Source organism: Nansenia antarctica (genome assembly GCF_963989245.1).
Source record: "Nansenia antarctica genome assembly, chromosome: 11".
Taxonomy (NCBI): Eukaryota; Metazoa; Chordata; class Actinopteri; order Argentiniformes; family Microstomatidae; genus Nansenia; species Nansenia antarctica.
In genome coordinates, this window is record NC_137681.1 from 27956844 (window position 1) to 27982515 (window position 25672).

The 25672-nt window shown below is 45.7% G+C and overlaps 1 protein-coding gene across 1 annotated transcript in view; it reads left to right on the top strand.

Annotated features, from left to right (window-relative positions):
- Positions 1 to 20943: 20943 nt before the first annotated feature.
- The window catches only part of LOC308168072 (testicular spindle-associated protein SHCBP1L-like), a gene marked incomplete at both ends in the record, with an annotated part of 79914 nt that continues 75185 nt past the window's right edge, over positions 20944 to 25672 (top strand). The window contains 6 exons of the mRNA XM_080542548.1: positions 20944 to 21306; positions 21721 to 21805; positions 22207 to 22372; positions 22924 to 23046; positions 23373 to 23579; positions 23767 to 23875. Coding sequence (XP_080398674.1) covers positions 20944 to 21306; positions 21721 to 21805; positions 22207 to 22372; positions 22924 to 23046; positions 23373 to 23579; positions 23767 to 23875 — 1053 coding nt within the window. The remainder of the gene's footprint in view (positions 21307 to 21720; positions 21806 to 22206; positions 22373 to 22923; positions 23047 to 23372; positions 23580 to 23766; positions 23876 to 25672) is intronic.

Below are 25672 nucleotides of genomic sequence, written 5' to 3' on the forward strand. Positions count from 1 at the left end.
CGGCGTGTGGCCAGCTCTCTGCCTAGCGGACTTACCCCTATCACGACACGAGGCGGGTTAAACACCCCTGTCTGTAGCCGTATAGAGGGACCGTTATCTACCAGAGCGGAGATCGACCTGCCTTGTCAGAGTGTGGTCGACTCGCTACCGGTTAGAAACAAACCGGAGACTGGCCCAGCTTACCGGCGTGTGGCCAGCTCTCTGCCTAACAGACTTACCCCTATCACGACACGTAGCGGGTTAAACACCCCTGTATGTAGCCGTATAGAGGGACCGTTATTTACATCAAAAACCCCTCCATGTCTATCAAGACCTGGCCCAGCTCATGAGCGTGCGGCCGATTCTTTGATTATCAGGCATAATAAACCTGCGTCAATAAAGAGCATTGTTACACATAACAAACACTCTTTACAGACGGCAGCCCATCCTTTTCGAAATGACCCCACCTTGGGCTGTGCCACCTCCTCGGTGGGCAGCGGCGGCTGGGGTCATACAGAAATTCAAGTTTTTTCTGTCCACTGCACCACAACAGACGGTCCAGCCGCTGTCGTTGCGTTATGCAGAATGACTAGAAGGGACAGGTATTCTGTCGGGCTGGCTAGACAGGACATTGAGGAGGGGATATGCACTACAGTTCATTCAGCCTCCTCCGCCCTTCAGGGGCGTGAGAGAGACTGTTTTTTGTCCTGCCCGATAAAGACACGTGCGCTTCAGGAGGAGATTACGAATCTCCTAACAAAGGGCGCAGTGACATTGGTTCCGAGGGACCAGTGGGACATGAGATGGTACTCCCCGTATTTCCTTGTCCCAAAGAATTCGGGAGACATGAGACCCATTCTAGATTTCAGGGTCCTCAACGAGAGAGTGGCGAAACGCCCCTTTCGTAGATACCTGAGGGTCGCGTATTTCGTGTGCCAATCACAGAGTGGCACAGGAATTTCCTACGTTTTGCTTTCCAAGGGAAGGTTTACGAGTACACGCGCCTGCCCTTCGGGTACGCGCTTGCTCTTCGTTTTTTCTCCAAATGCGTGCAGACAGCACTCGAACCACTGAGGCGAAACGAGATACGCATATTAGCATATCTCGACGACCTACTGGTCTTGGCCCAATGCCCAAATCGAGCCATTCGGGACGCAACCTCACTGGTGCAGCACCTCACTCAGCTGGGGTTAGCTGTAAACTGGACAGAGAGTGCTCCGTGGCCGGCTCAACAGTTTTCCTATCTAGGCATTCAGTTGGATACTGCCGAGATGAGGGCCAGTTTATCGGCACCACGGAGAGCGACACTGACGTCAGCTCTCCGGGTGTGTCGAGTGACAAATACAATCACCGTTCTGTCAAGGATGTCCTTACTAGGACTGATGTCTGCAGCCCATGTAGTGGTCCCCTTAGGCCTGTTACACATGCGCAGACTGCAGAGGCGGTTCGCACGACTGCGACTGGTTCCAGTGAGACGCCGTCGCAAGTTGATTGTCGGTCAAAACCGACCTGAGCTACTGGAGAGACCCGCGTGTCATCGCGCGCGGAGTCGCCTGAGTTCGCTGAAAGCTCTCCACATTCCAGGTCTGCTCAACGAAGGAGCAGATCTGTTATCACGGGGAGGCCCGAGGGACGACGACTGGAGGTTAGCACCCTCCATTGTGTCGCTGATTTGGGCACGGTTCGGGCAAGCAGAAGTGGTTCTGTTTGCGTCACGGACGAATGCGCAGTGTCACCTTTGGTTCTCCCTGCGCGAACAGGACAACCCGCCATTGGGAGTCGATACATTCGCACACCACCCATGGCCGAGGGTCCTGTTATACGCGTTCCCACCCCTGACATCTATCCTCCCACTGTTGGCACGAGTGAGGTCAGAGAGGCTAGAGTTAATTCTTGTAGCCCCGGACCGTCCCGGAGCCCCGTGGTTTCCGGAACTGATGGAGATGTTGGTAGAGGGCCCATGGCCCATACCTCATCGACAAGATGCACTCTCTCAAGCCGGAGGCTTGGTGAAGGGGCCGCCTATGAGGGGGGCCCCTCATGGCCTGGTTACTGAGAGGGATTGTTAGAACGCAGGGGTCTGACAGACGCGGTCATTCAGACCATTCAGAGTGCGCGCGCGCAATCCACTGCAAAGGGATATGCGGCGCGCTGGCGAGTTTACACAGTGGTGTGAGGGACAGGACGTTGACCCTGTCTGTTGTCGGGTCGAAACGTTCTTGTGCTTCTTACAGTCGCTGTTGACAAGGGATTGGCGGCGGGAACTATTAAAGTTTACGCGGCTGCCATCTCAGCTTGTCATGAGGGTTTTGCGACAACGACACTGGTTTTTCAGTCATTCGCTGGTTAAGCGTTTTTTGACTGGATTGTGTAGGCTTAGACGCCCTCATAGGACTCTAATGCCAAAATGGGACCTGTCGATTGTGTTAGAGGCGCTGTGCGTGCCCCCATTCGAACCCATTGTCACTGTGTCGTTGCGTTTTATTGTCTCTCAAGACGAGTCTACTCCTCGCCTTGACTACGGCTGAGCGAGTGAGTGATTTGTGCGCTCTCTCGTCACGGGCAGATTGTTTGATCATATCTGATGACGAAACAAAAGCTGTATTACGCCCTAACCCGGCTTTTATCCCTACGGTTAATCGTGGTTTTTAGGGTTCAGAGCTGTGCTCTGAGCGCCTTTTTTTCCTCCTCCTCACGACGGAGAGAGGGAGAGGCGTTTTACATTGTATTGTCCGGTGCGCGCGTTGGCACAATATGTGAAGCGCACGGCAGGACTGAGATCTTCTCCCCGGCTTCTGATCTGCTATGGCGGACAGAAAGCCGGGACACCACTCTCGAAGCAGAGGCTGTCCCTTTGGATTTGCGAGGCTATTAGCCTCGCATACGAATCGAAGGGGCAGCCGTGCCGACTGGCATTCGGGCTCATTCCACCAGGGGCATGGCCACATCAGTGGCCATTCTCAGGGGAGTGGGAGTGGAGGAGATATGTGTGGCGGCGTCTTGGTCGTCGCCATCACTTTTTATACGGTATTACTTGAAAGATATTTCTTCCTCATCCTTTTCTCATTCTGTCCTCAGTTTTGCTGATGACTGATGTAGTGGGGAAGGCACTTGGATTACCCTGGTCATGGGGATTCTATTCAAGTGCTGTCAGGATGAATACGGATGTGCCTGGGGAAGGGACCCTCCTCCAGGACATGTTCCGTTAGATCAACAACCCTACGTGCTCACGTAAGGGTTAGGTCAGTGATATTCTTCCTCAATCCTTTCTCATTCTGTCCTCAGTTTTGCTGATGACTGATGTTGTGGGAAGGGCACTTGGATTACCCTGGTCATGGGGATTCTATTCAAGTGCTGTCAGGATGAATACGGATGTGCCTGGGGAGGGGACCCTCCTCCAGGACATGTTCTGTTAGATCAACAACCCAACGTAAGGGTTAGGTAAGTGATATTTCTTCCTCATCCTTTTCTCATTCTGTCCTCAGTTTGCTGAGGACTGATGTAGTGGGGATGGCACTTGGATTACCCTGGTTGGGGATGCTATTCAAGTGCTGTCAGGATGATTACGGATGTGCCTGGGGAGGGGACCCTCCTCCAGGACATGTTCCGTTAGATCTACAACCCTGCGTGCTCACGTAAGGGCTAGATCAGTGGAGCAGACTCGGTGTGGGTTGGGCCAACTTTTTAAGGTTGTCTTGAACCAACATCAGTGGTCAGCTCCGGGTGCCGCTGAGATTGTTTTCGGATTAATAGTCTCAGTGGGGGTACATTTGGCCTCGCTCGCTCCGCCTAAACCAATAGGAGCAGAGCTCCCCTATGGGGCGGAGCTCCACGATATAGAACGATAGTTATGGAGATAGACTCCAGTTCTATGAGTGGAGCGGAGCCCCATAGGGCTGCTGGCCCACTTCGACTCGTTCAAACCCGGCTGTTTTGTATGTTTGGGAGAATGATGGAGCGAAGTACGCCCCTTTATATAGCACCCCAGGCGGGCGCAGGCATTGAAAAATTCAGTCATTGGCTACTTTAGGTAGCGGGTAAACCAATAGGAGCAGAGCTCGCCTATGGGGCTCCGCTCCACTCATAGAACTGGAGTCTATCTCCATAACTATCGTTGTGCTTAACCACAGGGTGACACTATTACACAGCTCATCTCAAGAAACATAGATACTGGAAATACCTTTTTTGTCCAAAGATCATGCATATCAGATTTTGTGCAGATCCACCCAGAAACTGGTCATTTTTATGGTGGAAGTGGGCGTGATCAAAACATGAACCATACCATATCAAAACAACTCACTCTCACTGACCCATGTGTGTGTAGATGGATCTCTGTGCTGACCAACAGTAAGGAGGAGGCTCTGAACATGGTGTTCCGCGGGGGGGAGGAGAGTACAGGGGGGGAGGACTCTGTGGAGGACCTGACCAAAGCCATCATAGAGGATGTGCTCTGCATGCCGGGCAACGAAGTGTGCTGTGACTGTGGCGCTGCAGGTAAGCCCAAGTGTGTGTTTGTGTGTGCATGTGTGCGTGCGTGCATGCGTGTCACAGAAAGAGAGAATCCAGCCCAAGACAGAGAAAGAGAGAATCCAGCTCACAGCCCTCATAGGGTTTACCACGGTCATCAGACACATCATACCCTGTCTGCTTCATGCTGCTGTGCTGCACTGCTGCATCTATTTCCTGAGGAGATGAATCCTCCTTCTCTATTCCACTTCCTGTGGCAGGTCTCCTCCCACCCTACTGCTACCCGGGCAGATCCCATCGCTCAGGCTTGTTGTGTATTCTCTTAATGCAGCAAAAAAAATGACGCAGCTCGACCCCCTCTCACTCTCACTCATTTTCTCTCTCTTTACCTCGCTCTCTGTCTCTCTCTATCTCCCCCCTTCTTTTGCTTGTTAATGTGTTCAAATAGAAAGCAAAAAAACAGGAACACGTTCCATCAATGATAACAAGGGGATGATGATATACAATAATATCCCTCTCCCTCAGCCCCATCCCTCTCTTTTTAATATTATTGATGGTTACATTTTGTGAAATGATGCATTCAGCCATACAAATATGGTGTTACAAACTCCTTTGTATACCTTTTGATTAATTATTTGTGATTAATTTGTCTTGGTGCCAAACAGTGCTTTCAAGGGCACTGTTTCCACTTGATATCAAGTCAAAATGGACCGTGCGCCCTCTTGTGTTTAAATAATGTAACTGCTTTGGTCTCCCTCCACAGAGCCTAAGTGGCTGTCCACTAACCTGGGCATCCTGACCTGTATTGAGTGCTCTGGGATCCACAGGGAGATGGGCGTCCACATTTCCCGCATACGGTCTATGGAACTGGACAAGCTAGGGTCTTCCGAGCTCTTGGTATATTACATTTTGCTGTATTTTAATTAGATAATCTTATTTTATTTTATTTTTCAGATTTTATAAATTTTTCACCCAATTTGGTATCCAATTGAACCCAACCTAGCATCCAATTATCACCTGCCTATTGCGTAGGATCCGCCGCACGACCCCGTGGCGCGCAGCCCCAGAGGAGGCCGCCAGGCAGACTAGCTGACTGGCTCCTCGAGCCCAGCACCGTTATTCCGGCACACCGGGGGCGCTGTTGCGCGACGGATCCTTGTCCGGAAATATTCCTATACCGCCCTCGGGAGCGGCCGTTCAATATGCCGCTCCCTGTGTGTGCCCCGGCCATATCCGGGTCTGGCGAGCTGGGATTCGGTCCCCGGTGGGCAGCTTGCACTAGTGGCTAGTGCTTAGACCGCTACACCACTGCGGGGCACTAATTAGATAATCTTAATGTTTACTATCCTGCCTAGAGACCTAGTAACTAGTCGAAATGTAAATAGCTTTTATTAAATAATCATTTTAAGCAGTAGAGACAGTATGCCTGCTCTAAATTATGGAATTGTAGAGGTGGACTTGTGGATGTGTAGTTTTATTTGATTTGATTTGTCTTTTCTCTCTCCTTAGCTGGCCAAGAACATAGGGAACAGTAGTTTCAATGACATCATGGAAGGGAACTTCCCGAGTCTCTCGCCAAAGCCCGCTCGGTCAAGTGACATGTGAGTCTCTACATAATCAGATTCCAGTCGGTTGAAGACACTGAGTTCAACAGGGTCTGTTGACTTTGACCACTGTCACGTCACTGTAATTGTTGCCAATGCTAGAGGGTCACTTTTCGAATGTTCTTGTCCCACTTTGGACCCCTGCTTTTTACACTGTACTGTGTTGTTGCCAGGTTTCATTTATCATTTGTGTGACTTGATGTGAACGTATTCAAACATACTGTACAGAATGCAGAACCTTTATAGAATACATGCTAAATATGGCAACATCATAGCCATGGAGATTTTAAACACGAAATAGTGTAGAAACCAACTATATTATTTTCTGTGGCAGGACGGCAAGGAAGGAGTACATCAACGCTAAATATGTGGATCATAAGTTTGCCCGTCAGACCGGTGCCACGGTAACGGGCAAGCTGGCCGAGCTGTACGAGGCGGTCCGCTCCCGAGACCTGCTGGCGCTGGTCCAGGCCTACGGCGAGGGGACGGAGCTGATGGAGCCGCTACCCGAGGCAGGGAAGGTGAGGACCCCTCTCATTCTCACTAAATGTAAACTTCTCATACAGTGCCCTCCAATGTCCAGCCTCCAGCCCCACAGCAGGACATTCATTTTAATTTAATTAATTAATTAATTTAGCCATTTAGCAGACGCCTTTAATCCAGAGCGACTTACAATTACGAATTACAGGGACATTCCCCCTGGAGTAACTGAGGGCTAAGTGCCTTACTCAAGGGCACACTAGTAGTGGTGTGGTTTCAGGCGGGATTTGAACTCACAACCTTCCGATCACAAGTCCAACTCACTATCCACTAGACCACCACTACCCCTATGTAAGGACACTAACACTACCCCTATGTAAGGACATCAAGGTAGGTCTCCAGCCTCCAGCTCCAAGACAGGAGGATATGAAGGTAAGTGTCCCGCCTCCAGCCCCAGGACAGGAGGGCATTGAGGTTGCCCACGACGATGGACACAGCAGAGGTAAGTCAACATGTAGAACACATCGACCAAGGACATACTAACCATACTAATGAAGTATTCTATTCTGTAGCTATAGGCCTGGTGAAGCTCATATGAACTCTCTCTCCTCTCTCTAGCGGCCAGCCCAGTGACAGCTGTGACGACGCCTTGTGAGGGGAGCGGAGCTTCAAAGCCCAAGAAGCGTTCCCTCCTCCAGCGGATTCTCAATCCACGCAGACAGTCTCCGTCCAACGAGACCCAGTAACCGTCTTCACGACGATGGACACAGCAGAGGTAAGTCAACATATAGAACACATAGACCAAGGACATACGAACTAAACTAATGACGTATTCTATTCTGTAGCGATAGGCCTGGTGAAGCTCATATGAACTCTCTCTCCTGTCTCTAGTGCCCGGCACAGTGGCGGCTGTGACGACGCCTCCAGAGGATGCATCAAAACTTAAAAATTAAATAATTTGGATTCCATTCCTTTTGCTTGTGCATTTTTCATATCTTATGAACTTGTTATGCTGAAGATTGTGTAACTAGATAAGTGGTCTTAACAATATCATAGCTAGAAGCAACTGCGATTACAGCAACAAATATAGTAGCTAAGCATGTTTACAGCCATGCCTGAGGCAATATCCCAATAGAAATGTAATCATAATAAGAATCATATACAAGAATCATAACAAGACATATAAGGAATCATTAGAAATATACATGAGCTAGAAATGGTAGGCCTACTGAAGAAAGATGGTCATACATTCTCCCTCCCTCCCTGATACTAAACAACAAAGTAATTACTATTAAAGTGATTATTACTATAAATGTATTAACTTTAACTTCATGAAGCAGTTTAATTGGAGTTGTGTTAGCCACATAAAGAAAATACATATCTAAAACTGAATTATGAAGGTTACTATGGGATTAGGTTAGAGAGAGGGAAGGAATGAGGATTGTGTTAGTTACAAGCAATATCCCCCTACCTGGTCCTACCCTTAAATGTCCACTAGATGGCAGGCATGTATCAGCATAAATCAGGGGTCTCCAACCTTTTTTCATCTGAGAGCTACTTTGAAAAAATGTAAGTGGCCGAGAGCTACTCATATCTTATTACTTACCTTCATTCACATAACGTATTCTTTTGTCTTTTTGTCTCTTTCACAAAATATTTTGCATGTGTGTTATAAGTGCATTGACTCCTGTATTTTGAAGAGGAACCCCCAAGCAACAAGAAACAGGAGAGAAAAAAACGTTACTCGACAAAACAAGGTTCATCAAAAAAGCAGGCTTTTGCTTGGCAAGGGATTGGTTTAAATCACACTCCTGGGCCCGATAACATGATGTGTCCTTAACCCTTGTGTGATGTTCACTTTTTGGACCCTTTCGTAGTGTTCGGGTCCAGTTGACCCGGGACATCATTGGGGTTTTAAAAGCACTTGTCTTGACACGTGTGGTATTCTGTAGTAAGAAAGTAGTTCGTAAAAGAATGAGACCGGGATACACGCAGCTGCTGTTCAATTCGCCATTTATTCAACTCCCGTTCTTCACCTCCGGAAGTGCATACATCACTTCCGTCACTGCATACATCACTTGCATACTAGCGCCCACTGGCGGTATAAACAGGACACAACATTTCCCCCTTTCTTAAAGGGATTACAGTCCTCAACGAATGCAATATTCTGTAGACTGGTGTCAGTACAATTGAAATAAATTGAAAACGAAGGAAATGAAAATGAATGAATCAGCATAATGAATAACAACAATAAACAGTTTATGACAGTGAAACATGAAATGAACATTCACTTTTGTCATTGCATTGTAGGACCTTTTTGTACTAAGTTAGAACCGTGTTCTATCCTACCCTTTTAGTACGTTCTCTACGGCACAAAGTCTACCAGCCACCTAGGTGGGTTTCTGACTCTCAGGTTCCTTCTTGGACCTGGTTCATTAAACACATTCTCTGTCTCGGGCACCGTGAACTCCTCTAGCTCAATCTCCTTTTCACCACTGGTGCCAGACAGAGCCTCCTTGGGGAAGCGTGTAAGCTTGGATGCATTCCATTTTCGACCATCACTGAGCAGGTATGTATTCTGTCCTGCTTTACTAACTACTGTCAGCGGTTCTGTGAATCTTGATGATCCCTTTTTTACATGCTCCGGTCTGCGGACACGTACGGTGTCATTCACTTGGAACATGGGCACTTTCGCTCCCCTCATTCTGTCTGTGTACTCCTTACTCTCCTGTTGCTTGCGTCTCACTGTCTCCTGCACTTTCTCATGTGACTTAATTTGTTGTGAGACAGGGAGGACATTTAGTTTTGTACGCATCTTTCTGTTCCTCAGCAACTCAAAGGGAGTAGCTCCTGTAGTAGCATGCGGCGTAGCGCGATAGTTCAGTAAGAACTCTGTTACTGCATGTTTCCATGGCTTGTGCATTCTCTCAGCCGTCTGAATACACTCTTTGAGAACTCGATTAAATCTCTCAATAGCCCCGTTGGCTCTTGGATAATAAACACTGGAACGCAGGTGCTTTATCTCTCTCTCTCCCAGAAAGCTTGCAAAAGCATGGGAGGTAAACTGACATCCGTTGTCAGAGACCAGGAAGGAAGGGTTACCTTCACGACTAAACACTGTAGTCAAGAAGCTAATAACCGCCTCTGTAGTTACAGTAGAGACAAACGCCACCTCTGGCCACTTACTGTAATAGTCTGTGAGTGTAATAGCATAACGGCAGTCCCATGTCGCACAGTCAAAGGGACCAACAATGTCAATGGCCACCTTCTCCCATGGTCCACCTGGCAGTTCCACTGACTGGGGTAAGTGGTGCAGGCGCAGTTTTGGCTGTTTTGTCATTGTATTGACAGGGTACACATGAGCCTACTAATGTCTGGACACATCTGTCCATTTGCGGCCACCAATATAGCTCTCGTAGTCTCTGTTTAGTACGCACTATTCCCTGATGCGCTTCATGAGCTAAATTTACAACTTTAGACCGTAGTGTAGTAGGAACAACCACACGGTCGGGGCCTCTCATGACAAGTAGTTCATCCACAGCCAGTTCGTCTCTCACTCTAAAATATGGAGCAAGTTCCTTTGTCACATTCTTACTGCATTTTGGCCAACCTTTCTGTATCTGCTGTCTCAGTTGAGTCAGTTCAGGACAGGCCTCACAGGCAGCAGTGAACTCGGTCACAGATATGGCATGTGAGGAACCTGTGAACACAGTAGCCACCATGTCTGGCTCCTCCTCCACCTCTCCTGTCGAAGGCAGAGGGAGTCTGGACAAGCAGTCAGCAGTCACATTACGTTTCCCTGGATGGTAAGTGACATCATAAGTAAAGCATAGTAGACGTGCAGACCATCTCGCTATTCTCAGACCTGCGCGACCCGTACCCCTGGAAGTGAGTAGGGTTGTCAATGCTTGGTGGTCTGTGCGTAGGACAAAACGATGTCCCCACAGGTAGGTTCTCCACCTTTCCACCGCCCAAACGCATGCCAGCGCCTCACGCTCGACGGTAGAGTACTTTCTCTCTGCAGGAGAAAGTGTCCTGGACGCAAAAGCTATGGTTCTCTCTGTATTGTCTGGGTGAATCTGGCTCATTACAGCCCCCAATCCATAGTTAGAAGCATCGGTAGTGACATAAGTAGGTAACTCAGGATCATATAATGCTAAGGTAGGACTCTCAGTAATCAGTCTCTTAACCTCAGTAAAACTGGACTCTGCATCCGCTGTCCATTCAAACTTAGTGTCAGTAGATTCCCTGAGTGTAGCACGTAGCGGTTCCACCACAGTAGAGAAGTCAGGTATGAATTTACTATACCACGATGCAAGTCCTAGGAAGGACCGCAGGGAGGATGTGTCGTGCGGGGCAGGCGCGTTCGCCACAGCACTGACCCCGTCTTGGTCAGGATGAAGACCATCTTTGGACACAGTGTGGCCCAGGAAGCGCAGAGCTTTCTGGTTGAACTTACACTTGTGCATGTTCAGTTTAAGTCCCACTTCATTTAGAGCATGTAGCACTCTCCGTAGGCTGACATCGTGATCCTGCTGTGTGACGCCGTAGCAAATCACATCATCCAGGTAGGCCTGTACGCCTGGCAGGCCTGTCAGTACTGTCGACATCATTTTCTGAAAAGCTGAAGGAGCAGAAGCGAGGCCAAATGGCACTCGGCAGAAGCGAAAGAGACCCTCATGCGTGATAAACGCAGTTAAATCACGGCTATCTGGATGCAATGGCAACTGGTGATAAGCAGAGGCTAAGTCTATAGTAGAAAAGACTGTGGCTCCACGGAGCTCAGCGAACAGTTCATCCATGTGCGGTAAGGGATGACAGTCACTGATGATTGCCTTATTAGGTTCTCTGAGGTCAACACACAGGCGAGGCTTTCCTCCCCCCTTTCTCTGGGTCACAACTATAGGGGAAACCCATGGAGATGCGTCTATACGTTCTATAACGCCTTTTTCCTGTAGATCTGCGAGCTCATCGGTCACAGCCTGCCTCACTGAGAACGGAAGCCTCCTCAGTTTCTGCTGTACTGGCACAGCATCTGGTTTAACCTGTATTTTGTGCATAAAACCTTTTGCACACCCTAACTCCTGTACTAGAACCTCTGGTTCGGTCTGTGGAGTGGTACTCTGTACAGTAGGTGCTCGGAGCACAGTAGGAGAGCTAGCAGGGCTAACAGTAATAATTTTGTTACCCTCAATGCACATCTGCAATGCTACAAATAAATCTAGTCCCAGCAATGCATTTCCTGATTCAACCACTATCAATGAACCTGTAACTGAATGTCCATTATGAACAACTGTAGCATGCATGCAACCTTTAACAGGAATTTTCTCTCTGGAGTAAGTAAGCAGATTCACTGTAGGCTCAGCAAGGACACATGTATGGAAAAGTGTCTGGTAAGTACTCTCTGGAATAATAGAAACAGATGAGCCTGTATCCACTATCAGCTCAACATCATGGGAATGATCATTTGCATCAACTCGTACAGTACACATAATTTTATCATTCACGACGGCCCCCTGCATGTAAAGCACAGTAACGTCATTCACCACTACCTCACGCACCTCTTTTTGAGCCGATCTACACACCTTGGAAAAATGTCCAACTTTTCCGCATGTATTGCAAGTCACCTTAACCGCCGGGCATGTAGGCTTGTTAGCTAAGTGTCCTGTGGATCCGCATCGGAAGCAGGCGCGCTGATTCCCAGTTGTAGCTGGCTGGCTGTAGACCGTGGCATGTGCAGTCGTCGTCGGATCTTTCTTCTTGCCCTTGTCGAACCTCCTCCTCGTCGGCTGTTTCTCGATGGCTCTCACCGAAGCTGTAGCTCCAGAGAGAACGTTGGAGTTCCGTAGTCCAGCCTCGATTTGTAAGGCCATTGAAGTAGCTTTGTCCAGAGACAAGTCCGATTCAAGCAAAAGTCTGTCTCGTATGCGTGTATTAGCAACACGCTCAATCAGTTGATCACGAATCATTTGTTCCTCCATGGCACCAAATTCACAAGCTGCAGCTAGCTCGCGTAATGAAGCAAGGAACTGATTAACCGTCTCGTCAGGACCCTGAGCTCTCTGTCGAAATTTGTGACGTTCAGCAATCACATTCACCTTAGGAACAAAGTACTTTTTCAGTCCATCCACGGCAGAAGTGTAGGTAACACCCGTATCCTTTAGTGTAGAACAGTCTTTGTCCTTCGGTCCCCAGTGCATGGAGAAGGATCGCGCGCTTTCTTTCCTCCGGCCATTGTTCTCCGGTAGCATCAATTACTAGCATGTAATTTTCAAACATTCTCAACTAAGTAGGAAAAGAAATAGCAGGTTCGCCTGGCACAGGCATGAACGGTGTAGGTAAGGGTACGGAAATAGCCATCCTCGTCGCCAAAAATGTGGTATTCTGTAGTAAGAAAGTAGTTCGTAAAAGAATGAGACCGGGATACACGCAGCTGCTGTTCAATTCGCCATTTATTCAACTCCCGTTCTTCACCTCCGGAAGTGCATACATCACTTCCGTCACTGCATACATCACTTGCATACTAGCGCCCACTGGCGGTATAAACAGGACACAACAACACGGTGCTCCTAGTCCCAAGGGTGACCCATACAAGGGGGTATACTCAGGGCGCAAGAAAGCCCCAAAATAGCCCATAATATTAAAGGTACCCAATAATGCACAATAGGTACTGTGTACACATTCAAAAGTGCATATATTTTGTTCTAGTGGATCTAGGGGGCTGCCCTTTGGAGAGGGTGGAGCAGACGATGCTTAGTAACAACCCACAAAGTGTCAGACCCCTGGGAATAGGTGGGGCCGAACGACAGCATGATGAGTAGAAGCGTTTTTACGCACATGATGCCCCTAACTTTGAAAATGCAAAATCCACTATAATAAAGACCTGGGTGTCATAAATCATACTTATCTAGGAAAAATGTTAATGAAACAATGTTTTCATTGCTGTTTATTATTTTTAATTTATATTCTCAATTGAATTTCACATTTATCTAATTATAATCAAAGCTGTAAAGAAAATACAGGTGATGAACAAGAATAGAAATGAAAGAACCAAACTAAGATTGTTTTTGCCAATAGCTATGAAATACATCTCTCAAAAATGTCTGCAAATGCTGAATCACAAAACACGAACGGAATGTACACTGTTTTCACTGTCACTGTCGAAATACAGTATTATGTCTGAAAAATCCCAAATAATTCTGAAATACCACTGGCTACAATTGTGTGTGCATGGGTATGCCTGTCTACACAACACATGAAGCACAGAATGTGACAGTGTGTGTACCTCAAATTGCAGTTGCTGCATACGTTCTGTACAGTGCAAGAAAATGTAAAAATGTTTACAATGTTGCACTTCAAAGGGTAAAAAGTGCGAGAGCAGACGGCTTCTTGGCACGGGAAAGCTAGAGCAGAGGTGTGTGAGTGAGTGAGTGAGTGTCAGTGTGAGTGTGTGTATGTTTCTGTGTGTCTCTGTGCATCCGGGCCTAAATGACCCGAAGATCTTATGAAGGACATAAATGTGTTGGGGTATTGTAGGATGTGTAAAAAACTATTTTTTTCACTTTTACATGTTTTTCATAGAAAATAAGCCAAGGCCATGGAGTTTCATATTGATCAAATGTATTCTTGTACCATTTCTCCCCAAGTAAAAATGTAAAACGGGTCCGGTTGACCGGAACACCACACAAGGGTTAACCAGTATTAGTCAAGCCTGACAATAAACGTGTGGTATAAATGCACAGCAAAAAAGTGAGGAGTTTAGGAACCGGCAAAGAGCTCTCATGAACTACATTTCCCATGAGGCCGAGCCACTCCAGTGCTGAATCTTGTTCATCATGGGCCTCTCTCTAAAATGTTTAATCATTGCCAAAATATTACATTGTGATCAGCTGCATATGACTAGCAATTAGCTGCATGTACACATCAGTAGCCAGCTGCCATCTCCCCAACAACACAATATTAACAAGTTAAATGTGTTCGTGTCATTGAGGTAGACTAAAGTCTACTCTAGACATTAGAATTGGCTATGCTGACCTCTGGTGGTTGTTAAGGTGTATTACCTCCAAGAAAAAGATGACGCATGGCGGTTGTTTTGCCGAGCCCGCTGTACTTGGTGGATTGGGCCCGAGGAACAGTCCTGGGGTCAGGCTTTGGACGTCCTGGATCCGGCTCTCGTCCAGGAAGTTTTCAAATGATGTGTCATACATTGAAATGTAAAAATAGTTGAAGAAGATATACTTACAGGTTAATCCCAAAAAAAAAAAAAAGTATATATATATATATATTGTGGAGAGGTTTTTTATTTTCCATAATTTAATTCAAAAAGTGAAACATATATTCTAGATTCATTACACATGAAGTGAAATATTTCAAGCCTTTTTTGTTTTAATGTTGATGATTACAGCTTACAACTCAGGAAAATCAAAAATCCAGTATCTCAAAATATTAGAACGACCAATAAGACCAATAAAAAAAAGGGTTTATAATACAGAAATGTTGGCCTTCTGAAAAGTATGTCCATTTATGCACTCAATACTTGGTCTGGGCTCCTTTTGCACAAATTACTGCATCAATGCGGCGTGGCAATCAGCCTGTGGCACTGCTGAGGTGTATGGAAGCCCAGGTTGCTTTGATAGCGGCCTTCAGCTCATCTGCATTGTTGGGTCTGGTCACACCTTCCTCTTGACCTTCCTCTTGACACCTTCCTCTTGACAATACCACCGTCAGTTAGCATTTCAATTCATGCATTGGCTGCATGGCTCCTCCAATCAGAGGTGTGTGAGGTGATGGTGTTGCTGCCAAGGGAGAAGATTTGCAGGAATGTGATTGGACAACTTAATAGCAGAAAGGATCACTCAAACATAGACAATGTCAAATACATTTTATTTGCAACCATGCCAACGTGACCCAAAGCTTTTAACACTGCACAACCTGCAACTCACAAGCTGTGATAAAACATACAGTAGTTTGACACTAACATTTATACTCTGAAACCCTTTACATTGTGATTCTTGATTAGCAGCTAATACTGATAGTCTCACTTCCCCCTTCTCATGTAAGATACAGCTCACATCCATTTCTGTCATTATCACCATCATTAATTCATCATGTGTAATTGAATTCACAAATGATGACAATATAATCTTTTGATAAAATATATTAATGTTATGGACTGATACAAGTAAACGTATACATGTAAAATCATTCAAACAATCTAGTCATTGAAATGACAGTTGAATGTTGATATGGGGGGGTTGAATTGTCGAACTTTCAGCATGTTACATTACAAGATCCCATCATTAGTGTAATCATTCATATGCCTATTATAACAGTGACACTGTGCCAAGTGCCAAGACAGCAAAACAAGTAAGACACCAATAATAAGTTGTAGGCTAGCAAAGCAAACAAGATAAATATTTGTTTGGGGTTCAGTATAGGTGTGACGTGTAACTGTGAAAAGTGAGAGGAAAAGAAAGATTCAGCCTTGTCATGGCCTTCTGTCAGATGAGGCAAAACATAATAGGATACCTCCCGAGTCTCGTCCCTGTCTGATCCCAGGTAGCTTGGTGGATGGTACTACCAGCTCTCTATAGTTGGCGGGACAGCCAGTGGGACCATCTCCTCTATACCATGTCTCCTGTAGGATAATTATGTCTGTGTTTGAAATTTCTTTCGTGAAGTCTGGGTTTCTGCTCTTAATGCCAAAGGCAGTTGACCTCAGACCTTGAATGTTCCAGGATGATATTGTTAAAGATTTGTATTCCATGTTGTTTTTGTTCTAATGGTTTTAGTCCCGGACCATGACTGCGTAGAGCTCACTGAGCATCTGGTGTATGCTCAGGTCGTAGGGTGGGGCTCTGCTAGGTGTAGGTTTTGGGCTTCCTCTGCTCACAGCCTGCGCATAATGTGTGGTATGGGGATGGCAGGGGCGGGGTGGGCCTGGCCTGGGGTGCAGCAGGGTGTCTATTTGGTGCAGCCGGGAGACCTCTGGGTGTAGCAGGCTGTCCTCTAGATGTAGCAGGGTGTCCTCTAGATGTAGCAGGGTGTCCTCTAGATGCAGCAGGGTGTCCTCTAGATGCAGCAGGGTGTCCTCTGTCTAGATGCAGCAGGGTGTCCTCTAGATGTAGCAGGGTGTCCTCTAGATGTAGCAGGGTGTCCTCTAGATGTAGCAGGGTGTCCTCTAGATGTAGCAGGGTGTCCACTAGATGCAGCAGGGTGTCCTCTGGATGCAGCAGGGTGTCCTCTAGATGCAGCAGGGTGTCCTCCGGATGCAGCAGGGTGTCCTCTAGATGCAGCAGGGTGTCCACTAGATGCAGCAGGGTGTCCTCTAGATGCAGCAGGGTGTCCTCTGGATGCAGCAGGGTGTCCTCTAGATGCAGCAGGGTGTCCTCTGGATACAGCAGGGTGTTCTCTGGATGCAGCAGGTCGTCTAGATCAGAGGTTCCCAAAGTGGGTGCCGCCAAATCTGCTCGTAAAAAAAAAGAAAAAAAAAAGTATAATATAAAATTATAATAATAATACATTAATAAACGTTTGTTTATTACATGTGCAATGGAGTTCATAAGCAAATAAAAGATATATTTCTCAGATTTGAAAGATATTAATTTACTAACTAGGCCTACTAGTTACTAACTAACTACTCCTCACTGAAGTCTTGGACCAAGCAGCGAAAATGGTTAATTACCGTATGTAAAATCACGCCCGCTGAAGTCACGGCTGTTCAGCACATTGTGCAATGAGATGGGGTCCGAGCATGAGGGGCTCTTATTACACACAGAGGTCCGCTGGCTGTCGCGGGGCAAGGTGTTATCCCGTGTCTATGAGCTCCGAGATGAACTGATAACTTTTGTCAGTGAGCACGAAGAAAAACATTGAAATGTTTACGTTGACGGCCAATGACGCAGCACACAAGTCAGCGTCTTTCTTGAATCTGATCGCTGCGCACCTACGTATGCTGGAGGAGAGATTTGAGTCCTATTTCCCTCCAATGAACGAAGACTTCGACTGGCTCCGGGATCCGTTCAACCCCCTCTCATCAGCATCAGCCGCTAGTTTGAGCAGCAAAGCTCAAGATGAACTGGCAGAGCTCATTATGGACCGCACACTGAAGCTCAAACATGGTGAGCTAGGTTTGGATAGGTTTTGACTGCTTGTGGGACATGAATATCCATCTCTCTCAGAGAGCGCCATCAAGGTGCTTTTACCCTTCCCAACCTCCTACTTGTGCGAGCTGGCTTTTTCTTCTCTAGCATACGTCAAGAACAAGACACGCACGCGACTGTCAGTGGAACAGGACCTGCGTGTCGCGCTGTCCACTATCTCTCCCCGCATAAAGAGACTCTGCTCCCAAAAGCAGGCGCATGTGTGTCCCACTAATGCGCACAACATATTTCTTTGTTTTGTATTTCTCTAAATTTTTACAATTCTGTCATGATTATTATTGTTAAATTATTATAGTTGTGAGTTACCCGTTTGGTTCAGATGTGAAATAATAATCTCAGAATGAGCATTGAAATGAGAATTACATTTTAAGGCATTATTTTAAGCCCCCCAAAAAAGCATTGTTCCATTGATTGATTATACAGGCCTTTGATATTTTATTTGTGTGAAGAATTCCCTCTGAGTCTCCTCCCATATTGTACAATCCTTGAGGGCCACAATTTTATTTAATTTAGCGATAGTTTGACTGACCTATGCATTCTTGCCCATCCATTACAGTTCATTTATGACTTTTATTATCTTGTTAAAATTCATTGGGGCAATACTTATGTGTAATATATAAACACACATTTTCAAACCAATTCATCGTGTATTGTTTTTAGTTTAAGCTCCGAGGCATTTTTAAAATCTTCGTAGAGTTGGGGTGCCTTGGAGAAGGGGGAAAGCTTCAGGGGTGCCTTGGTTAAAAAAAGTTTGGGAACCACTGGTCTAGATGATGGTCTGTGTGAGGTGGTGGTCTGATGGTCTCTGTGGCTCCTGTAGGATGTGTTCGGTCTGCGGTCTAGTGCGACGTCCTTCAGGGTCTTTGCAAAAATGGGGACTGTTGCCTTGAAGATGTGCACTTGGTCATATAGACTGTACTCGTCCAGGGTGGGGTGGGCCGCCAAGTATACATTTTGCTTTATTGCACACTCTCTGGATATTTCAGCGTTTATGTTTTTGATGAAGGCTGGGTGGAAGTCCCACCTGGGTAGCAGGGTAGAGATGACTACCTTCGCGTGAGGGAATGTGGAGGAGGCCTTGGTTATCACTCCCTTGATGGACTTGGCCACCTCTTCTCCCTGCTTCCTCAGGTCGTTTGTGCCAGTGTGAATGATGATGTGGCTGGGGGACCAGCAGCTCCATTGCATGACTGGTATTCTGACACTTTAGTTTTAGAACTCTGTGTTTTGGGAAGAGTTTTTGCTCTTCCACATATCTCCCGTTTGAGTCTATGAGGAGTATAATTTGGGGATTTTGAGGTTCGGTAATGGGGTCTGATTGAGAAGGGGGCGCTTGAATTTGTGGCTCTTGGTTTGGAGGTGGTCCTGGTTGGCTGGTGTTGTCATCTTGATCCTGTTGTTCTGCTGGGTCCTGTGAGGGGATTGATGGCTCTTTCACAGTTCGTTCGCTGGTCAGCATTCTCACTTCCTCTTTGAGCTTTCGCACCTCTTCTTTGAGTTGCCTTATCTCCTGCTTGGAAGCCTCTTCGTTGACTTGGAGTTTTTTCACCACAGTCCAGAGAGCAGACAAGCCACTCTCCCCCTCTGAGTCACTGAGTCTGGTTGGGGAGTTGTTCTTGTTCTGGACTGTTGTCTGCCCAGGTTGGAGTGTGTTGAGTGTGTTGAGTGTGTGTTCCATCTCCACTTGCTTTATCTCCAACAGTGTGAATCTGTCTCTAAACTCAGAGAGCGAATAGGACTCTTTGGTGGGAGGATGACTCTTTATTTGGGGTGTTTTTGTGATGTTATCAGCTGGAGATAGGATGTCCAGCTGGCCTGTGGTGAGGGTGGGGGTGGTGGGGGTGTCGTCACCAGAGTGGATTGTCTTCTCCTGTGCTCTCTCTTTGATTTTGGGAAAGTCTTCCTCAAAGTGGTTCAGATTGCCCTGGATCATCACTGTTCCTTTTTTGTATACGTTTGTAATTGTTTGTTCATCCTCTGAATTTATTCTAAGTCTCCATCCACAACTAACACCTTCTTTTATGACAGAGGAGTAGTGGTCTATTATGGCAGCGTGCCACGCCTGGGGATTGTTGGTGTGGAAAATGAGGTTTGATTTGTTTCCATTTTTCATACAGTCAACAAATAATGTCTCTGGACTGCTCACCAGGAGCTCCTCTTTGTATTTCTTCCTTGCAAATTCATTTGTAATTCTTGCTGGAAACTCTACTTTGATGGCTTCTGTGTGGAGGTGTGTAGAGTCCAGGGAAGGATTAGATGAATTTGCACATGTGGAGAGGATGTGGAGCTCTGGAATATGAAGTTTTGCTTCCATTGTTGATGTACAAGTAAGGCTTTCACACTGTTCCTCTTCACACCTCAGGGTTATTGAGGTTGCAGGCTGTCCTTTAGTATCCAGGTTATAAAGCAGTACTCACTCTGGTTCACTGTTTTCCAGGTGTCAGTGTAGCTTCCCCAGTTTGTAAACAATCTTTGGGTAAGTCTAATATAGATATAGTATTATAAGCTCATCTTCACATTTGAAAAAGATGTTAGTCTCTCTCTCTCTCTCTCTCTGTCTCTCTCTCTCTCTCTCTCTCTCTCTCTCTCTCTCTCTCTCTCTCTCTCTCTCTCTCTCTCTCTCTCGCTCTCTCTCCCTCGTCGTCTGTCTCATTCAGACGACCGAATAGCCTATAGCGCATGTTACATATGCTTAAGATAATGTTTTATATTTGATTTACCTATTGTTGTAACAATGTATATATCAAATCGATACATTCATCACTAAAACAAGTTTGAGTTGATTTTGTTCCCGCTTGGGCCATATATAGCCTACTGAAAAATGTATGCACTCACTGAGAATCAGAATCAGAATCAGAATCAGAATCAGAATCAGAATCAGAATCAGAATCAGAATCAGAATTAGAAGACTTTATTGACATGACATGTAAACATGTTAGGAATTTGGTTTGGGACTCACTGCAATGTAAGTGGCTTTGGATAAAAGAGTCAGCTAAATGGCATATATTATCATTATTATTATTATTATTATTATTATTATTATTATTATTATGGACGTAGCAGTATTCAGTTTCGCGCTTTCAAATTTTCAAAACCTTCCACTTCCAGGATCTCGCGAGATCGAACCTAAGAGTTCGTTAATTTTTCAGCAACTGCCGTTTGCGCCAGACTGCAGGGTATTTGCGAGTAGCTCCATCTCACACAGTTATATCACTAACTATAATAGAAAATTAGCCAACAAAGTTCAGACGATGGCGACCTGTTCCCCAGAGCCACCTCCTCCGGGTAAGGATGATGATGTTCATGAAGAAACGACATCGAGAGGCGGCGACTCCAGCGAGGCGTCGACCCTCCAGAAGGCCCCGTCCAACAGTCCTGATCTGACCGGCGACGAGTCTTCTGTTGTCACTCCTCAAACCGTCAGGAGCAAAACGACTTTCAGCAGAGGGAAACTTCTCCCTCCCAATCCCGATGGCGAAGAAGAAGAAGAGCCACTTGATGATGATGAAGAGGGGGCTCAAATATTGCCCCAAACCTTCATCTCCCACCAGGCGCACACGTCCGACGAGTGGGTCGCTCTGTTCTGTGATCAGATGATCGCCAAGCAGCGTTCGGTGAGTCAGCTACCGTAGCTAGCTAGCATGGCTCACTTTTGATAGAAGTCATTTTTTTTAACACATCGTGACGTTAGAATTATAAGGTTCTATCTCAATTTTTGTCAAAATTGAGTTTTTTACATAATCTGATTCATTAGGTGTTTATTAATGCCTGTGTGGTGTTATTTTTTAAATGTTGAAATCTTTGAGTTAGTAATTCATAAGGTAATTCAGAAAGTTCCATCTCACAAAACATAATGGAATGTAAAAACTTTGACGCTCAATATCTCTGAACTACACTAAACGGAGATAGAACCTTATAATTCTAAGCTCACATATTTGATAAACATCTCATTTGTCACTGCAAATTGACTTTTAGGTAGAAGACGCAGATGCAGCGATCACCGTGTACATCGTTGACAAACTGGCCAGACAACAGTCTTGGACGCGGTGTGGATGGCTGCCTCCGAGCTCCTGCGGGTCAACTCCGATTGTATCGAGGACCTGCCTTTCATCGGTGTGCTTGTCGAGGTATCAAGTGTTGTATTTACTTTTACTGAATCAAATTGAATAGCGTGGGTGTGTGGCTGTTACTGTTAGTGTACAAAGTCAGAGATAGATGACATTTGCTGCTCGCAAGTTCGTTGCAACCTTAACTGTGCTTAGTGTCAGCAACACTTTCTTTGACAGGGGCTCCCTCTAGCGTTGGAAACAAAATACACAGTAGGCCACATTCAACTGTCAACCTCCAGTTGCAGTTCATGGCTGTTTGAAATATTAAGAACAATAAACACTTTATTTCATTATCTCCTCTAATTTGCGTTATTATTATTATTATTATTATTATTATTATAATTGTGTATGTCTAGGTCAACTGTTTACCATGTGAAGACAAAATGGTCCCTCTTCGAGTGTCAGTCTCTGTGGCGGAACCATTCTCCTCCGATTTCGCCAACCTGCGAAGAGAGCTGGTTGAAGAGGTCCTGAAGGAGCAAGATTACTTTGTGCCAATCTGGGATGTCTATCCTGTACAAGGGTTGGGCCCTGCTGTGGATAGCATTGCAGAGCGCCTGGAACATGCAAGGTAAATACTAGGGGGCGGCAGTGGCTCAGGAGGTAGAGCCGGCGTCTAAGGTTGGCAGTTCGGCGGTTCAAACCATGGCTGGTTATGTGTCAAGGTGTCCTTGAGCAAGGGTCGCCAGGGTCGCCATCTATGGCCGCATAAAATAACAAATTCCAACAATTGACTGACAACTTGATTGCATGGCAATAAAACGTTTGTTTTTTTTTTTACTTTGTATTATTATTACTATTGAGGATATCTGAACATTGAAACCCCAAGGTTTGCCAGAAACAGATAAGCCTGGTCTTTGACTACATACAAATCTAAATAGAAAACCTACATTGGAGGTTGCATTTTAGTCTAGATTTAGGCTTTAGTTTAGGCTTAATATGTGTCTAGGTCCTCTGCAGCTCATCCAGAATGCTGCCTCCAGTCTGGTGTTCAATCTCCCCAAATTCTCCCATGTATTTGTCGCTTTGGACAAAGGTGTCTGCTACATGCCAACAATGTAAATGTAATGCAGTGTAGGTCAGCTTTTGACACCTGAGATCTTGTGCACAGAATTCTTGCAGGTTAGAGTACAGCCTGTATGAATCTCTCTGCTGCAGGTTTTTCTACGATTTCCTGAGGAGAGACTGGGACGATGAGGAGGAGTGTGAGGACTACGCTGGGCTCATTGAGAAACGCCTTCAGCTGTGAGTAATAACCATGTTTACTATGCATGCAATTGGAAATATGACTCTGTCTGTGTTTCTTTGACATACCTTGATTACATAATCATCATTGACAATTGGTTGTGATTATTTCTCAGTTTGGTATTTCACTTTGTGGTAAAATTATTATTATCTTCACAAAATATAATGTTAAAGTGACATTGACACCATTGGCGGTATTCTGATTAATACACAACATCGTCTGTATATATTAGTTCATAATTAGTGTATAATTCGTTCATTGATGTTCGTGCTGAATCAAAGAATAAAGACCACTTCAGGGCAGGACACTTCATGCTCTGTTCCAGCTACTACGACATCCAGGATGGAACCAGAAGTCCGCTCAGCGAGCACTACAGGAAGACCCTGAAGAAGTACCGCAGGAAGCGCCAGGAGCTGATCAAGTTCCAGACCAACATGATCCACGGGGAGGCCCTGCCATGGGAGACTGTGGAGTGCTGGAAGAAGTTCTACGACTTGTCCCTGATCTATAACCTCCTGAAGAGCTGGGAGGAGTAAGTAAGTAAGTACTGGTATCGGTACCGACACGCCCACGCACTGGTCACACCATAGCCCTGGGTCACATACATATACATATTTTAACTATACATATTTTATTATTCATAACCTAACCTATATATATATATATGTGTGTGTGTGTGTGTGTGTGTGTGTGTGTGTGTGTGTGTGTGTGTGTATAAGGGTGGGATGGCATGGGACTTTCTACTGCCAGATATCCAAGCGCAGAAAGGGCCAGAGAGGATCAGGGAAGAGTGTGACACATATCGTGGCCCAGATGACAACAGACATGGTGGGTCTGCTTCTCCTCAGTCTGCTGCACACATGTGGAACATGAGTGGTGACAACTTAGTTGTGTAGTAGGAGTCGGAGCTACAGCTGTTTTGCGTTATTTATTGCTGTTTATTACAGAGGTTTGATCAGATCACAGCTTTGCTGTTACACCATATAGCGTCTAGGGCAGGGGTCGGCAACCCTAAATGTTGAAAGAGCCATATTGGACCAAAGAAACAAAAAACTAATCTGTCTGGAGCCGCAAAAAATGAAAAGCCTTATATAAGCCTTATAATGAAGGCAACACATGCTGTAAGTGTCTATATAAGCTATATTAGCCTACTATCAAAATTACTAAGTAGGCTACAAATACATAAGCCTTAGCACATATGCATACAACCGAATGCAAACGTATTGTGCTTTACAAAAGTTAAACACTAGGATAGCGTAAAGGGGGTCTGGGGGTTCCCCCCCCCCAATTTTTTTTAACAGAGTAGATGCAATTTCGTGTATTCTGGTGCCTTTTAACAGGTGGGTTGATACTTTTATCTGGCTATACTAGCATGAGAAAAAATATGGATACATTTGTAATTTCATCCGGAGGAAGTGAGCAAACCAAGAGATCAGCCAAAAAATAGACAAATCTACAGACTGTAGACTACAGTACCAAATGAAAACTAGCCTCCCTCGTCCTTTTTTCGCTATTTACTATCTAAACCAGGGGTCCCCAAACTACGGCCCGCGGGCCGGACACGGCCCGCCCCCACACTTGGACCGGCCCTTTGAACAACGTCGCCCCCACACACTCTCAACAATGCCAGAAACATATTTTGAAAATTAAACTTAAATATATGTTTTAATCATATCATATCTGTATTTGATATTAAAGGTTGGCTTTCAAATAAAAATTTCCCTTAGTTATAAACTATTTTCATTAATAACATTATTAGTTAGTTTCAACCGCCCACAGAATGCGGTACATTCAACGTAACGTTCCATAGTGAACATCACGGATCTGTAGCAGGTGCACGCGAGCTAGAACGAACATTCAGAGAGATGAAAAATGGCCAAACGTTTGGTAAAGAGAAAAGTTGATTCAGAATGCAGGGTTTTTAACCAACAGTGCACAAGTGATTATTATTGTTAAATGCAAAGAAGTTTGTCAATAAATGTATGAATGTGATCGCGGAGGAGGTGTGTCCCGCGGTGAGTCTGTCCGCAAGTAGGCACCAGATGAATTGAAACAATGGGGGATTAGATAATGTAGATGCCCAGCTGCAGGAGAAAACGAAATAATTTTACCGATATGTTCATGATCTGTGTCAAGCAGGGTTTTTCCTGCATTGAGAATTTTGAGAAGCCGCCTCCGTCATATTCCTAGCCGCCTCCAGCTCTCGACAAAACTCTGACGGTCGTATTTTCTACAAGCGCTGCACTCGGTGGATTTCTGTAATTTCTAACTGCAATTGCGGCATTGCGCCGACGTGATGGTGGGGGCGCTGTTTCGCAAATAAGTTAGCTTTCGTGTTGATTTATAGTTGATGTTGACTGCTCAAGGAGAATACATATTTGAAAGTACAGAATTGATTGATTGATTGATTGAAAACCTTTATTGTCCCCAATGGGGAAATTTTGTTGTCAAACAGCTCAGTTAGGGCAGAAAACATTCAATACAGAAAACAGAAAACATTCAATAAAATACATAAAACAGTGCAGGCTCAATAAGTAAAAAGTTCCAAAAGTTCCAGCTCCAGGTCTCCCCCACCCTGCAGGGCCTGGTTGTAGAGTCGGAGTGCAGCTGGAACAAAGGACTGTC